The sequence below is a fragment of the Pipistrellus hanaki genome, assembly GCF_964339955.1.
Source record: "Pipistrellus hanaki genome assembly, chromosome: 3".
Lineage (NCBI taxonomy): Eukaryota > Metazoa > Chordata > Mammalia > Chiroptera > Vespertilionidae > Pipistrellus > Pipistrellus hanaki.
The window spans coordinates 117,397,684-117,413,489 of NC_140505.1; the positions used below are offsets into that span (position 1 = coordinate 117,397,684).

The 15,806-nt window shown below is 40.5% G+C and overlaps 1 protein-coding gene across 11 annotated transcripts in view; it reads left to right on the forward strand.

Moving 5' to 3' along the window:
• The first annotated feature begins 731 nt into the window (after positions 1-731).
• SLC6A15 (solute carrier family 6 member 15) overlaps positions 732-15,806 on the forward strand; it is a 61,417-nt gene continuing 46,342 nt past the window's right edge. For 3 of the 11 annotated variants that reach the window (XM_084876614.1, XM_084876613.1, XM_084876615.1), the window contains exons 1-3: positions 732-1,027; positions 2,024-2,343; positions 13,566-14,018. In XM_084876614.1, the coding sequence (XP_084732740.1) occupies positions 13,763-14,018 (256 nt within the window). In that variant the 5' untranslated portion in view covers positions 732-1,027; positions 2,024-2,343; positions 13,566-13,762. The other 8 variants (XM_084876616.1, XM_084876620.1, XM_084876617.1 and 5 more) reach the window with 8 other exon arrangements.

Here is a 15,806-nt window from a genome sequence, read left to right on the forward strand (position 1 = left end):
TAATTATGATTATGTCTTGTTTGCCAGAGAGGGAAGCCAGCCTTCACCTTGTGATGAGACCCCTTGGAGAAGTGCTGGAATAAGGGGCCAGATAGGGTGCGGATCAGAGCCAGAAACAGCCTTTCCTAAGGTGGCCAGAAGCCCTGAGCGCTGTCAGGCCAAGGCTTGCTGGAGGAAGGGCAGAGTGCCTTTCTTTTGCCAGAGATGTAAATAGCCGGCTTGGAGAGAAAGCTAGGGGGAAAAGGTTTCCTGAGTCATTCACTTCTTCTAGTCCCATTGCCAACTCTCAGAGAATATTCAGAAAGTGAGAGGTAAGGCCTTTTCTATTGTTACCCTCGCTGAGACAAAGGTGGGGGTGCGGGCAACTGGTGTCCACCCTTTCGGAGCGGGCTGGGGAGGACCTGGTGGCCAGGGATTCGCTTGGTTTAGCTTTGGGGAGGGCTCCCTGGCCCATCCAGCCCCGCCAGGTCCATCCAGCCCCACAGGGTCCAGCCCAAGCGCTGGGAGGACCTCCTGGCAGCTGCAGGGGCCTCCGCATCCAGGGGCGGTGGGATGTGGGGCGGGGAGGGGCGGCGCCCGGCCCGGAGCTCTGGCCCCCGCCTCCCGCCTCCTCTCCCCGCAGCCCGTGCACACGGGCGGGTCTGGCTCCTGGGCGCCTCCATCACACACACACACACACACACACACACACACACACACACACACACACACACACACCCCACACACTCCTGGGCGCCTCCATCACACACACACACACACACACACACACACACACACACACACACACACACACACACCACACTCGCCTCGCGCGCTGCATCTCGCGCTCCTTCCCAGCGGCTCACAGGCCCGGCGTGTCCCTGGGTGCCAGCCTCTGGGCAGCGACCCGCTACCCGCCCTGGACCCGCCCCTGGCAGCGGCCAGCCCGCTCCCTCCGCCTCCATCGCAGCCACCGGCCCCGACCGCCTGGCCCGCCGCTCCGGTGGGACGTGGAAGCCGCACGAGGAGCCGGTTGGACCCGCTAACGGTAAGGCTCCGACCGCCGGGTGGGGCGGGGGGGGGGCACCCTGGGCGCCGGGACGCGGGGGAGTCGGTGCGGGACCCGGGAGGCGGTGTGCCCGGAGGTGAGGGCAGGAGGGAGACGCCGGGCTCTGCGGGGGCCCCTCCAGGCTCTGCGCCCCGCACCTCATCCCGGCACCCGGGGCGGCGGGCGGCGAGGAGCGGGGCGTGGGGGGCAGGAAGCACGTGGGTGGGAACTGCCCCCGGCCTCCCCGAGAGGCTCTGGTTCCCAAGTCAAATCTGGGTTGGCCGAGGGCGGGGCCAAGTCGGGAGGGTCGCTGCGGAGAAAGGCGCTTCCGAGGCTCTAGGTGAGTTGGAAACCGACGCCGCGAGTGTGAGCGGCGAGGCCGGGAGAGGCCCCGCCCGGGGCTGTGCGCCCTCCCCGCAGCCGGCACCTCGGCCCGAGGCGCGCTGCCATCCGTGCCCCTCAAGGGAGCCTGTCCCGGAGCCGGGCGCGTGGCCACCCGGACCCACAGCCCGGCCCCGGTGCTCCCCGCACCCAGGATGTGGAGAGTGAGCCCGGAGGGTGGGGGTGCTGGGATTTTAGGAGATGACGGGGGGACCTGGAAACCCAGACCATTTCTGCGTTTCATTTTCAGGGCTGGTCTGCGAGTGGCCAGCGGACAATTCTGAGCCGAGAGAGCCTTTCATGAAGGCACTCCAACCAGCCTTATCATATGAGCGAAGGAGGGAATGAAGAGTGAATGGGAGGTCTCTGAGACAGTGGTCTCCCTCTGGGTCGCAGAGGCCTCGGGCCCGGAATTAGTTTCTTTTAAGCAGGGAAGCGGCGTTGGCCATGTACACCGCCCTAGGCTCTGGCTCTCAGTTTCCCTCCTTCCTCGCCCCGAACCCGGGAAGGCTGGAGGGGGACCCGCGGCCCGCACTGGGGCGCGGTGACGTCACAGTTTGGGTGCTTCTGCAAAGGACTGCGACCGTTTCTCCCCGCTGACCGTTTTCCTTCCAGGTCTTACAGGCAGACCCAGCCCCCAGTCTGCACCACCATTTGTGTGGCTCCCTATGCAGAAAACCAGAGGAGTGAAGGCTTTGCTTTATGCACTTGGTTTTTTAAAGCGGTTGTCCAGCCTCAGGAAACGTCATTCTCTGACCAAGCAGCCCCGCCCAGATCCTGACCCCGCCAGGCCCCCTGCTGCCAGAACTAGCAGGATGCTGATACAGACCTAATTGTCTCCAGAGCCTAGTACTGGGCTTGACTTGTAATAGCTTCCTAACTAGTACTCCGAAGCCTGGTTTTTCCTGGAAGGTACAGTACCAGCATTGCTCTCAGTAAGTTCAGAGTAGTCGATTTCATTTTTGTGAGTGTGAGTGCCATCTTTTACCCACATGTATCTTTGTTGCAATATATTATCCCACCTACATGCATATGCATGATTGGATATAATAACATATTCCTATTCACAGTAGATTTTAAAATAGTTTTTGAACAGATGGCTTTATTAACAAAAATCATAGGCATCGTCTGATACATGAAAACACGTAAGGTTATATGGCATGAATCTTAGATTTATTTCCAATTTTTCTTATAACAAAGTCCTATTTATTCTTCTAGATATATTTAGTGAATATTTTTAATTAAAAATTTATCTGCTTAAATATTAACTTTGATCAATAGCGATTCTCTCATATTTCTTGGTGAAAAACAAACTCTTATACTGGGATGCAGAATGCTTTTAAGTGCAAAATATCACTTGATAGAGGATAGAGCTGTTTTCAGTCTTAAAGGTCACTTTATTTCTTCGTGATTACTAATGTGTCCTTTCACATAAGATTAATGGATTATTATCTTTGAGTAGAATGCTTACCCTGGGAGCTTTACACCTATCAGACTGGTAAGGTAAAAAAGATTACTCACTGTACTGACGAGGTCAGAGGGAAACAGGCACTTCACATTGCTTGTGGTAGTGCACATTGAGACAACTGTTATAAAGGGCAATATTTACCAACATTATATCACAATAAAAGCACATACCCCTTGATCAAGCAATTCCATTTCTAGAAATTTATTCTACAGATATGCCCATACCAGGTAATACAAAGTTAGTTGCATGAACATTGTAGCAAATGATCAGGATTGAACAAATTATAGGATATACTCATACCGTGAACCATCTTTATAACCTCTTAAAAAAAGAAAAACATGCTATTAGAGCAGTGTTTTTCAACCTTTTTTGGGCAAAGGCACACTTGTTTCATGAAAAAAATCACGAGGCACACCACCATTAGAAAATGTTAAAAAATTTAACTCTGTGCCTATATTGACTATATATATAAAGTAATTCTCTTGAATAGGAATCAAATAAACACAAAGAAAGTATTTTATAATTACTTTATTATGAAATATTAAGTAAACAAAATAGTGAAAAATTATAAAATTCTTGTCTTGTCTGCACCTACGGCACACCAGGCAACATCTAATACAGCGGTTGAAAAACGCTGTATTAGAGCAAAAGTTTTTGAAGACTTTTTGAGTGAAAAATCAAGATGCAGAATTATGAATATTATTTGTAACATGGGTTTTCTCCAAATAGCATGTTATAGTAACATGTATAAAAGATGAAATAGGTTGGGTATGTGAGGAAAAAGCACATTAACTTGAATATACCTGTTATCTTCAATATACAAATATCTGTAGAGAACTTTGGTGCCTTAAGGGAATATATGTGGGGGGCTGGTTATGCTGGGGTGAAAGGTTGAGAAGATATATTTTTCACTCTATACCTTTAATACCATATTATGTATTAAAATATAGATTATAATTATTATAATGTGAAAACAATAGCAAATACCCTTGGAAGAATAGTATCCAGGCATTATATTTTGTGAAATGAAATTATTAAGGTAGAAAGGTGAGTATTTTAGCTCCATGATTTTTAAAAACTTATTGTCTAACGTTTTACATATGTCTCCTTTTTCTCCACTTAATTCCATGATTTTTATAGTTTCTGAAATTACAGCAAATTTTTCTCTTTCAACATTTTTAGTAATAAATTTACATTAGAGCAGCAGATGGGATCTTGTGTGCCCTTCAGTCACTCTTCTGCAATGTAACATCTTTCTTAAAGAATTAAATTTATTGAGGTGACATTGGTCAAGTCATATCGGTTTCAGGTGTGGGTTTCTATTTTGCAAGGTCTGGATACTGCACCGCGTGCCCACCACCCAAAGTGCAAATGTAACTTCTTGCAAAGCTATTCTACAACATCACTATTAGAATGTTGACATTGGCAGAGTCAAGGTACAGACCTGTTCTGTCACTATAAGGATTCCTCTGTTGCCTGTTGATAACCACAATCATTTTACCCCTGCTCTATCCCCTTAATTCCTTAATTCTTCATATTTATTATTTTGTCTTTTAAAGAATGATGTAAGAATGGAATCATACAATGTGCAATCTTATGGAATTGGCTTTTTTCCACTCAGCATAATTGTCTATAGATTTATCCAAGTTGTGTGTATCAGTAGCTCACTTGTTTGTATTTCTGAGTAGTACTCCAAGGTATAGATTTATCAATTTTTTAAGTATTCACCCATTGAATGGCATCTGGCTTGTTTCCAGCTTACAGTGATTATAATAAAGCTGATTTTTGTGTTATGGAACATAGGTTTTCATGTCTCTAAGATAAATGCCCAGGAGTACAATTGTTGAGTTAGATATTGTCTGACATGTTTAGTTTTCTTGAGAGCCGCACCATTCTACATTTTCTTTTCACCAAATTTTAGTCATTCTGATAGGTATGTAGTGACATCTCACTGTAGTTTTAATTAGCATTTCCCTAATGGCTAATAATGTCCAATGTTTTTGTTAGAAATACATGATTGAACTAGTTTCTTTGCATCCTTACTGACATTTTTTTCCTTACTAACATTTGGTATTATTATTAAAAAAATTTTTTTAGCCATACTGATAGGTGTCCTATAGTACATTTTTGGACAAAACCCATGTTACAAAGTGTAAGTTTGTGACTTTGCATTGTCGTTTATTAAAAAGATTCTTTTTCCTCTTTTTAAAAAATATATTTTTATTGATTTCAGAAAGGAAAGGAGAGATAGGAACAGCAATGATGAGAAAGTATCATTGATAGGATGTTTCCTGTACACCCCACACTGGTGATTGAACCTGAAACTCAAACATATGTCTTGACTGGGAATTGAACAGTGCCCTTCATAGGTCATAACTCAACCTTTAAGCCACACTAGATAGGCTCTTTCCCTCTTTTTGATTGGCCCTGTGATTTTTATTGTCTTTGTGCTTAATGCAAACATTTTACCTAATAAAAGAGAAACATGCAAATTGACCGCACCTTTTCTATACCCCCAAGCCCCGCCCACCAGCCAATCAGGGTGAGCATGCAAATGAACTCAACCAAGATGGTGGTTAATTTGGATATCCAGGCCAGAGCAAAGACTGAAGACAGTGTAGAAAGAAGCCAAACACCAAGTGCTTCTGAAGGGAGCAAAGCTGCGGAGAAGCAAGCAAGCAAGCAGGTCCAAGGAGAAGGAAGGGAAGCAAGTGGGGCAGCAACCACTGCAGGAAGCCCTATTGCAGGAATCTTCCTGCAATGGGCCTCTAGATTTACATAAGTGAGAATATAATTTATAAAGGTAATGTGTAGGTTTCACTGTATACTGTTGAAATATCCTACCTAATAAAAGAGAAATATGCAAATTAACCACCACCCTGTTACACCCACCAGCCACGCCCACGAGTCACACCCGCCAGCCATTCAGAGCGAGTATGGAAATAAACCCAACCAAGATGGCTACAGCCACAGAGGATTGGGTTTCTCTGGCAATGGAGGAAGCCAAGCTTTTTGCCTGCCCTCGCCAGCCTCCACTCCAGGCTACAAAGTTTCAATTATAGAAGGTTAACAAATCCAAACAGAAATAGCAGCAGCTATGGAGCAAGCAGTAGGCTTGGCTCCGCTCTAGGCCACAAAATTTCAATTGTAGAAGATACATAAATTCAGATACCAGGGCCTCCACTTGGGACTCCAAGGGATGTAGCCAGCCTGCAAACCATCACAGCCCCCTCACTCGGGCTGTCCCATGCCCCAAGGGAACACCCACCCTGATCCAGGACACCCTTCTGGACAAACCAGCTGGCCCTCACCCATGCACTAGGCCTCTATCCTATCTAATAAAAGAGTAATATGCAGATTGACCATCACTCCAACACACAATAGCTTCCCCCATGTGGTCAAAGATCCTGCTCCCAGATGGACAAAAGATGGCCACCACAAGATGGCCAGCAGGGAAGGGCAGTTGGGAGGCACCATGCCTGCAAGGGAGGGCAGTTGAGAGGGACCAGGTCTGCAAGGAAGGGCAGTTGGAGATGATCAAGCCTGCAGAGGAGGGCAGTTAGGAAGGAAGTTGGGGGGCAAAGAGGCTGGCAGAGGAAGGAAGTTGGGGGGCAAAGAGGCTGGCAGGGGAGCAGTTAGACTTCAATCAGGCTGGCATGGGAGTAGTTAGGGGGTGATCAGGCTGGCAGGCAGAAGAGGTTAGGGGCAATCAGGAAGTCAGGCAGGCGAGCAGTTGGGAGCCAGTAGTCCTGGATTATGAGAGGGATGTCTGACTGCCCATTTAGGCCCGATCCCGGTGGGATCCCTAGAGGGGTCCCAGATTGGAGAGAGTGCAGGCTGGGCCGAGGGACACCGCCACGCCCCCACCAGCCCCATGCACGAATTTTGTGCACTGCGCCTCTAGTTTTATAATATTTGTCAAGGTCATTATTTTAGTATTTTATCAAATCTTTTTTTTTTCTTTTTTTTTTTTAATTATCTTATAACTATTAACTTTTCAACACATGCCATATTCCTTGGGTCTTGTAATATTGTTCAAGATTTTGTTTTTATTCAGATAGTCTTCATATTTTACCCTATACATTAGCATTAGAAAAATATGTTTTATTTTAATCCACAATGAATTTCAGATTCAGGGTTCAGAATTGGTTCATAATTAAATAAATTTTTGTTCAATAGAATTTGAATTTATCCAAGTCAGAGATAATTTACTGTTTTTCTAATTCTTTATTATAGAATGATAAGTTTGTGGCAAATGCCAATAACTAGCCAGTGCAGTCCTGTCTATTTGAATCATCTCTCATCTCTAAGATGCAAGTGCCTGCCTGCTCTATTAAGTCTTTGCATATCTTCAGTGGAAACATTAATTAAATTTAGTATAGCATAATTTCAAAAGAATTTATAACAATAGTTTAGGAGCTAAAAAATCTTGAAAGTTGGAATAAGTTTCACAATATTTTATATTAATTATATAGTGAAAATATTCATAAGACAATCAAAACAAAAGCATAGAAAACTCCTATTATGGATATCAGGAATAAAAATGAAATATGCCTGTCAATTCTACAGATATTAAAAAAAACAAAAACCCTGTGAAATACTATGAATCACTTTAAGCCAATAAATTTGGCAACTTAGATGAAATGGACAAATTTCTTGAAAAATAGAACTTAATTTATCACAATGAGAAAAAGAAAACCTAAGTAGCTGTATGTTAAAAAAAAAAAAAATTGATTTTTAAATTTAAAGTATTTCCTAAAAGAAAACTCTAGACCCTGGTTCCTCTATAGGGGAATGCTGCTAAATATTCAAGATACAACTAATTCTTTAGATATTTGCACAACATAGAGTAGAAACCACTTAAAAACTCAGTCTACCCAAATTAGAGAAGCAAAATACAAAAATAAATAAGTAAATAAATACACATCCACATTCCAATGTATATAGTTGAAAAAATCTTTACCAAAATATTAGTAAATTTATTTCAGTGCAGTGCTTTTAAAAAATGTAATAAATACATTATTACCAAGTGGGGTTTATCCCATATTGAAAGATTGGTTTAAGATACCAAACCAATCACTTTAATACTCTGTATGACCAGATTAAGGAGTTATATGATTATATTATCAAAGGCAAAAACTGTGTCAAAATTTAACAGTTATTTATGATTCAAACAACAACAAACAAACCAAATTCACTGAACTAGGAATAAAAAGAAACTTTTCTAAATTCATAAAAGATATTTGTGAAAAAGTCTATACCTAACATTGTACTTAATAGTAAAATATTGAGTACTTTTCACTAACATTGGGGCATAGAGGAAGATGTCTGCTCTTAACACTCACATTCAAATTTTAGTGGATGTTCATACACTACAATAAGTCAAGAAAAATTAGTAAACAATCAGAAAAAGGTAAACTATATTTATTTACTGATGATATGTATTTAAAGATCCTAAGGGAGCCCAGCTGGTGTGGCTCTGTGATTGAGCATTGACCCAGAAACAAAGAGGTCACCATTTCAATTCCTAGTCAGTGCATGTGCCTGGGTGCACTCTTGACCCCTAGTAGAGGGCATGCAGGAGGTAGTCCATCAATGATTCTCTTTCATCATTGCTGTTTCTATCAATCCCTCTCTGAAATCAATAAAAATACATTCAAAAGTTAATAAAAACATACCGGTATTAAAAATAAAAATGTTTTAATAGTGGTAATTGAATATCCTGAGAAGTCTTTTCATTTTTCCTTCCCACTTCTGCTTACCATCCCTAAGAAATTTTATCTCAGTAATTTCTCAGACTTAACACTTTCACAGTAATTTTATTATGTGAAAACACAAATCTAAGCAAAACCTGTTATTTTATCATTTAGTATTTTGTGTTTTATTGCCTGAATACATCCATTTTAAGTTTGTTGAATCACCTTTATCTAATTGAAGTTTCCACTAATTGTTTCTCTAAACTATACTAAAACTAGTTGCTCAGTGCACAGATCCATGCACATTGAAAGGAAATTAATTAGAAGAAATATTTTAATATGGCTATTTGCCCTTTCTCTATAATAGAAGAGTTAACCAAATTCATGATTGACAATGACAGATCAAAACACATGTGTGCAATTGGTGCCAGAAAAAACTTTATATGTATCATGCACGTGCGAGTCAACTTAACCTTTTATATGTATAGATTTGGCTAAACTTTTTTCAGCCCCGTGAAGCACCCAACTTCTCTTTCAGGTAATTGTCAGCTATACAGCTGTAATTATCAACATGAAGAAGATTATTATTATAGATCATGCAGGGAGAAACAGGGTTAAATATTTATCTGCAGCCAAGTTTGATTATATTCTGCACATAGTCCAGCCAAGCCTGGAAATGGTGGCTGTGGGTGCCAGGTAATGACATCATGTAGCAATGCCTGGCTTCCTCTCCCTCGCAACTAGCCTCCTTGTAATTTCTTTAGCCCAGAAACATGACTTGCTTTATAGCCAGATTCAAACATTTTATAGTTTAACCAAATGTTTGTGTCACATGCCTCATCTCATTTGATCCTCACAGAAGTTCTGGAGTAGTTAGATAGGAGACTTGGTAGAATCCTATTTTCTCTTAATTAACTGGAAAATGAAGATTTAGAAACTTGACCCAACTGACAAGAAATAAGAAATGGTGGACCTTGAAAATGACTTTAGGTTTCCTGACTGCACAGAATATAGTCAAACACTGCTGCAGTTAAATATTTTACTCTTTGTTCTCCCTGCATGACCTACAATAATCTGCTTCATGTTGATATTTACAGCTGTGTTGTTGACAATTACCTGAAAGAGAAGTTGAGGTGCTTCATTGGGCTGGAAAAAGTTTAGTAAAATCAGAAAGCAGGTTTATTTAAGCAAGTTTATTCTATTTATAATAATAAAAGAATAATATGCTCATTAGACCAGACAGCTGAATGACCTTCTGGACTTTCTTCCGGACAATCTTCTGGACAACCTTCTGGATGAAGCCAGGGCTGTGAGGGCCAAGGCAAGCCGCCACAGTTGTATGGGCCAAGCCCCCTTGCATGAATTTCATGCATCAGGCCTCTAGTCTATACTAATAAAAGGGTAATATGCTAATTAGATAGGATAGACTGGATGTCTTCTGGATGTCCTTCTGGACAAAGTCATGGTGGTGGGGCCAAGACAGAGGTGGTTAGGGGCAATCAGGCTGGCAGGGAAGAGTAGTTAGAGGTAATTAGGCTGGCTGGCAAGGGAGAGTGGTTAGGAGCAATCTAATACACACACACACACACACACACACACACACACACACACTCTAGAGGCCTGGTGCATGAAATTCATGCATGGGAGGGTGTCCCTCAGCCCAGCCTGCACCCTCTCCAATCTGGGACCCCTTGAGGGATGTTAAACTGCCTGTTTAGACCCGATCCCAGTGGGTCTAAATGGGCAGTCTGACAACCCTCTCACAATCCAGGACTGCTCGCTCCCAACTGTTCGCCTGCCTGCCTTCCTGGTTGTGGGGGATGTGCCCACAACCAATGTACATACCCGGAATCGAACCCGGGACCCATCAGTCCGCAGACTGATGCTTTATCCACTAACCTCTTCTGCCTGCCAGCCTGATCACCCACTGACCTGGTCACCCCTAACTGCCACCCTTTGCTGGCTAAGTTGACTCCCACATGTATGATACATATAAAGCTCTAGCTGGCACCAATCTCATGCTTGTTTTGATCTGTCATTGTTGATCATGAACTTGGTTGACACTTCTATTATGGAGAAAGGGCAAAGAGTGATATTAAAACATTTCTTCTAGTTTCCTTTCAATGTGCACAAATCTGTCTACTGGGTCACTAGTTATTCTGTCTACTTCCATTCATTCACTTGACAGATAAGTTTAAGAATACATTGAGAATATTAGGTGGATTGGTAAAATACAATTATTCTCCAGGAAAAGTTTATGGCCTAGTAAAGAAAACAGATACTTTACCCCTAGATGTAGTATGTTTTTGTGTTTTTTTTTTTGAAATTTTAATATTAAACTGCAATGCTATGCCATATTTTTTTGCAACCACCCTGGACTAAAGCAGGAAGTAGCAGAGGGTAAGAAATGGAAGGAGAAAAAAGAGCTAAAGTTATTTTACTTGTAATATCATCAATATATTATCACTTTTTTAGAACTTTAAAAAGGAGCTCTACATTCATGCAAATATACACTTAACATCCCTTTCTGATACATTCAATTTTATAAAAATTGGCTAGTGTTGCATTATACAATATACATGTATAATTACTAATATTTTGGCATTTTTAAATAGGAAGTTGCATTTAAACTGTTTACATTCGATGTTTTTGTTTTTTTAACAGAAACTATGAACTTTAGTTTAATAGGAATTTTTAAATGTAGATATTGTCAAAGATTATTCTATGTAAATTGGTATTATTATTCATTGGATATGTAAAAAACATGCAACAGTGTCAAAAGGTATTATTTTTCATTTTGATTTTTTTGTTTTTGAATTTTCTTCAAAACTATAAATATGTAAAAAACATGCAACAGTGTCAAAAGGTATTATTTTTCATTTTGATTTTTTTGTTATTAAATTTTCTTCAAAACTATAAACAATAATTTCTGAGATAATATGGTGGAGGTTCATGAAAAACACTATCGTTCAAATTTTTCCTTTATGAAATGATGGGTATTTTTTACTGTAATAGAATCTCTAGTTTTTGATACATTCCTCAGCTTTCTATTTGTATGAAAAAAAGCAAAAGGAATATCAGACTGTTAACTGAGGAAACAGCATAAAGTTGATATAACTAGTAGAAGTTATGCAGCTGATAAATAATTGACTGAGGATGCAATTCCAAGTTTGTCAGATTAAAACCAATGCTGTTATCCATATATTAGTTAAATTACTACGTCAACAGTTTATCTTTAGATAATTCAATTAATGTAACTTTTAGATAATTTTTAAAAATATATATTTTATTGATTTTTCACAGAGAGGAAGGGAGAGGGATAGAGAGTTAGAAATATCGATGAGAGAGAAACATCGACCAGCTCCCTCCTGCACACCCCCTACTGGGGATGTGCCCACAACCAATGTACATACCCGGAATCGAACCCGGGACCCATCAGTCCGCAGACTGATGCTTTATCCACTGAGCCAAACCAGTTTCAGCAACTTTTAGATAATTTATGTCTTGCAACTCACAATTTCTTATCTTTCAGGTGTTTCCTTACAGCAAAACTAATTTGGAAAATTAGCTTATTTCAGTTATTCAATGGTTATATTTATTCAGTTAGCCAACTACTATTAATTAAGCTTTAGGGGGAAATAATGGAAATTAAAACTATTTTTTTCTCAAAACCTTTTCCATAACAAAACTTGTTGGACAGTTCTAAGCAGTCACCATGAGCAGTCTTGTGCTTTTTCTAGAGATGTGTCTATTATCTACATATAAAGAGCCAGGGTCTATAATGTTCAAAATGACCAAAGGCTCAACCAAGAGCATCTCCTTCTTCTGAAAAAGGCTTTACCTCCCCATCCCATTTAAGCAATTCTATCCTATATAATTTATATATACTAATAAAAGAGCAATATGCTAATTAGATCAGGTCAACTGGCCATCTTCTTGACATCTGACTTCCTTTCAGACAAAGCCATGGTGGTGAGGGCCAAGGCAGAGGCAGTTAGAGGTGATCAGGCTGGTAGGGGAGGGCAGTTGCGGGCAACCAGGTCATCAGGGGAAGGCAGTTAGGGGCAATCAGGCAGGCAGAGGCAGTTAGGGGTGATCAGGCTAGCAAGGGAGAGCAGTTAAGGTTGAGATCAGGCTGGCAGGGGAGGACAGCAGCAATCAGTAATAAAATGAGAGCTATATTTTAGTTAGAAATGAAAAAAAAGGAAGAATCAAGAAAAAGAGTCACAACAATTTAAAAATATATATATATATATATATATATATATATATATATTTTTTTTTTTTTTTTTTATTTTTATTGATTTTTTACAGAGAGGAAGAGAGAGGGAGAGAGAGTTAGAAACATCAGTGAGAGAGAATCATTGATCAGCTGCCTCTTGCACACCCCCTACTGGGATGTGCCTGCAACCAAGGTACATGCCCTTGACCTGATTCGAACTTGAGACCTTTCAGTCCGCAGGCCTATGCTCTATCCACTGAGCCAAACTGGTTTCGGAAACATTTTTTAAAAAGGAAGGAAGAGGGAGAGAGAGATAGAAACATCAATAATGAGAGAGATTCATTGACCAGCTACCTTCTGCATGCCCCTCAATGGGGATCCAGCCCACAACCCAGGCATGTGCCCTTGACTGGAATCCAGCTTAGAATCCTTCAGTCCCAAGGCTGATGTTCTATGCACTGAGCTAAACCAGTGAGAACAAGAGTCATGAAATTTTAATTATAAATGAATAGAGTATATTTTATGCACTGAGTTTGTCCTATCAAAGTGGAATTTTGAAAGAAGGAAAATGTTAACAAAAAGAAAATGTGTATGAAGCTCATGGGAACTGTACAATTCCTACACTTGTGGAAATATTAAGCTCTGAAAGGCCAACAATCATGTTTTATGTTCTTTAGAAAGATGTTTTATCCTATAAATTAATAAATGGTTTTGAGTAATTTTAATACTTTCCTCATTAAATGCTATCATTTTTAATTTAAAATTTTACAGATACCTGCAGCATATTGGACACACAGATCCAGGATCCATAAGACTTTATCACCTTGAAACAAGTATTTATTTGATATCGTCCTCTACCTTTTGTTTATATTAACTAAATTATTTTTTAAGAGAATTAACAAATTTGCCATAAGAGAATTTAAGAAAAATAATACAATCCGCACTTTTCAATTCCTAAAAATAGCAAGATGATAAAAAATGAATTAGAAGATGAGGTTATTGAATCTGCCAAAGACCTTTCCAATGAAGACGCAGCTGATGATGCTTTAAAGAAAAGTGAACTAGCGGTTGATGACCAAAAAGAGAAACATACAGATGCTAACATCACAGATGAAAGACGAGGTTGGACCACTAGGCTACAATACATCCTGGCCCAAGTTGGATTTTCTGTAGGTCTAGGAAATGTGTGGCGATTCCCATACCTATGTCAGAAGAATGGGGGTGGTAAGTTTTATTTTTTTCAGTGATACATTGCTGAATAGATTTTAATTGGTTATCTCAAATAGCTGCTGTTGTTTCTGGAGTCTGATTATTTTAGAAAATATGAATTTTATTATAAAGCTAGGGAGACTCCTTTGTTGAAAATGAGTTTAACTGTTTTCAGAATAGGTTTCCATAGAGCAGATGGCTTGCTGTGAATACACAAGGATTGATTTAAAGGTAATACATTCTCAGTGTCTTTCTGTGGATCCTATTAATTACTGACTTTTTAAACAAAGGCTGCAACTCTTGTGCTTGTGAGTTATTCTCTCTGGGGAAAAAAAACTAAACTTTCTGGTATAAGGCAATATTTATGAAGAAAAAATGTTCTTATTAAATCTGAAAATTTTAAGTTGTTTTACTCTCCATAAAAACAAAAATTACATATAATTTAAAGTGATTATAGTATTCAAATGCTGACCAGAACTTTAAAGACTTTGGTAGAAGAGATTTAATGGGATAATTATTATACACTGAGTGTCCATATTATTATGATCTCTGAATACATAATAATCTGGCCACTCAGTGTGTGTGTGTGTGTGTGTGTGTGTGTGTGCACGCGCGCGTGTGTATTAGAGGGGCCCGATGCATAAATTTGTGCATACATGGGATTGGGCCAACCTGGCCGGGGGTAGGGGGGTGGTGACATTGGCAGTTGGCCAGCCTGTCTGCAGGTTGAACTCCTGGTCAAGGGGACAATTTGCATATTAGCCTTTTATTATATAGGATATACACTGAGTGGCTGGATGATTATGAGTTCAAAGATCATAATAATCCGGCCACTCTGTTTAATACCGACATTCTTTATTCTTAAACTTGAGGTACATGAAAATTCGTGCATTTGGGAGGGGATCCCTCAGCCCGGCCTGCACCCTCATGTTGTCCAAGACCCTTCGGGGGATGTCTACCTGCTGGCTTAGGCCCTGTCTCCAAAACTGACAGTCAGACAATCCTCTGGCAGCCCAGGGGGAGTGGGCCTAAGCCATAGTCAGACATCCTTAGTGCTGCTAAGGAGGCAGGAGGCGGCAGGAGAGGTTCCCACACCCGCAACTGTGCTTGCAGCTGTCAACAGCTTGTGGCTGAGTGGAACTCCCGCTGTGGGAGTGCACTGACCACCAGAGAGCAGCTCCTGCATTGAGCATATGCCCCCTGGTGGTCTGTGCACATTATAGTGACCTGTTGTTCCCAGTCATTCTGCCCTTAAGGTCAATTTGCATATTACCCCTTTATTATATAGGATATCATACATATTTGGTTCCCAATTTTGTAGTATTTGGGGACAATGTTTTGTTTCAAAGAAAACTGTAAAGAAATTAGAATCCTTAGTTTTAAACAAAAATATATACATTTACATGATACTGTATTTTTTTGTATTTTGTGCATATAAATACCAGGGATTATTTAGCAAACATTTCTTAAAAATTAAGGGGGATGGACACATACAAAAGAATAGATTGTTTGTGTAGGACATACGCTTTACAGTTCACCAAAATCAAACTGATTGTTAACTAACATTTAGTTTGAAGCTTTATTATTTATATACATGGAAATTGTTAAAATAAGCATGGCTAAAAACTAAATATTTTATGTGCCTAATTTCAGTACCCAAAGGGTAGAAAAAATATTTTGGTATTTGACTCCAGTTTGGGATAGTTTTGTGGAGTGGACAAATATATGTCTTTATTTTTTTTATGTAATTGCCACCTACAAATCAAATGAAACAATATAACCAATGTGGAATTTCTTTTTAGC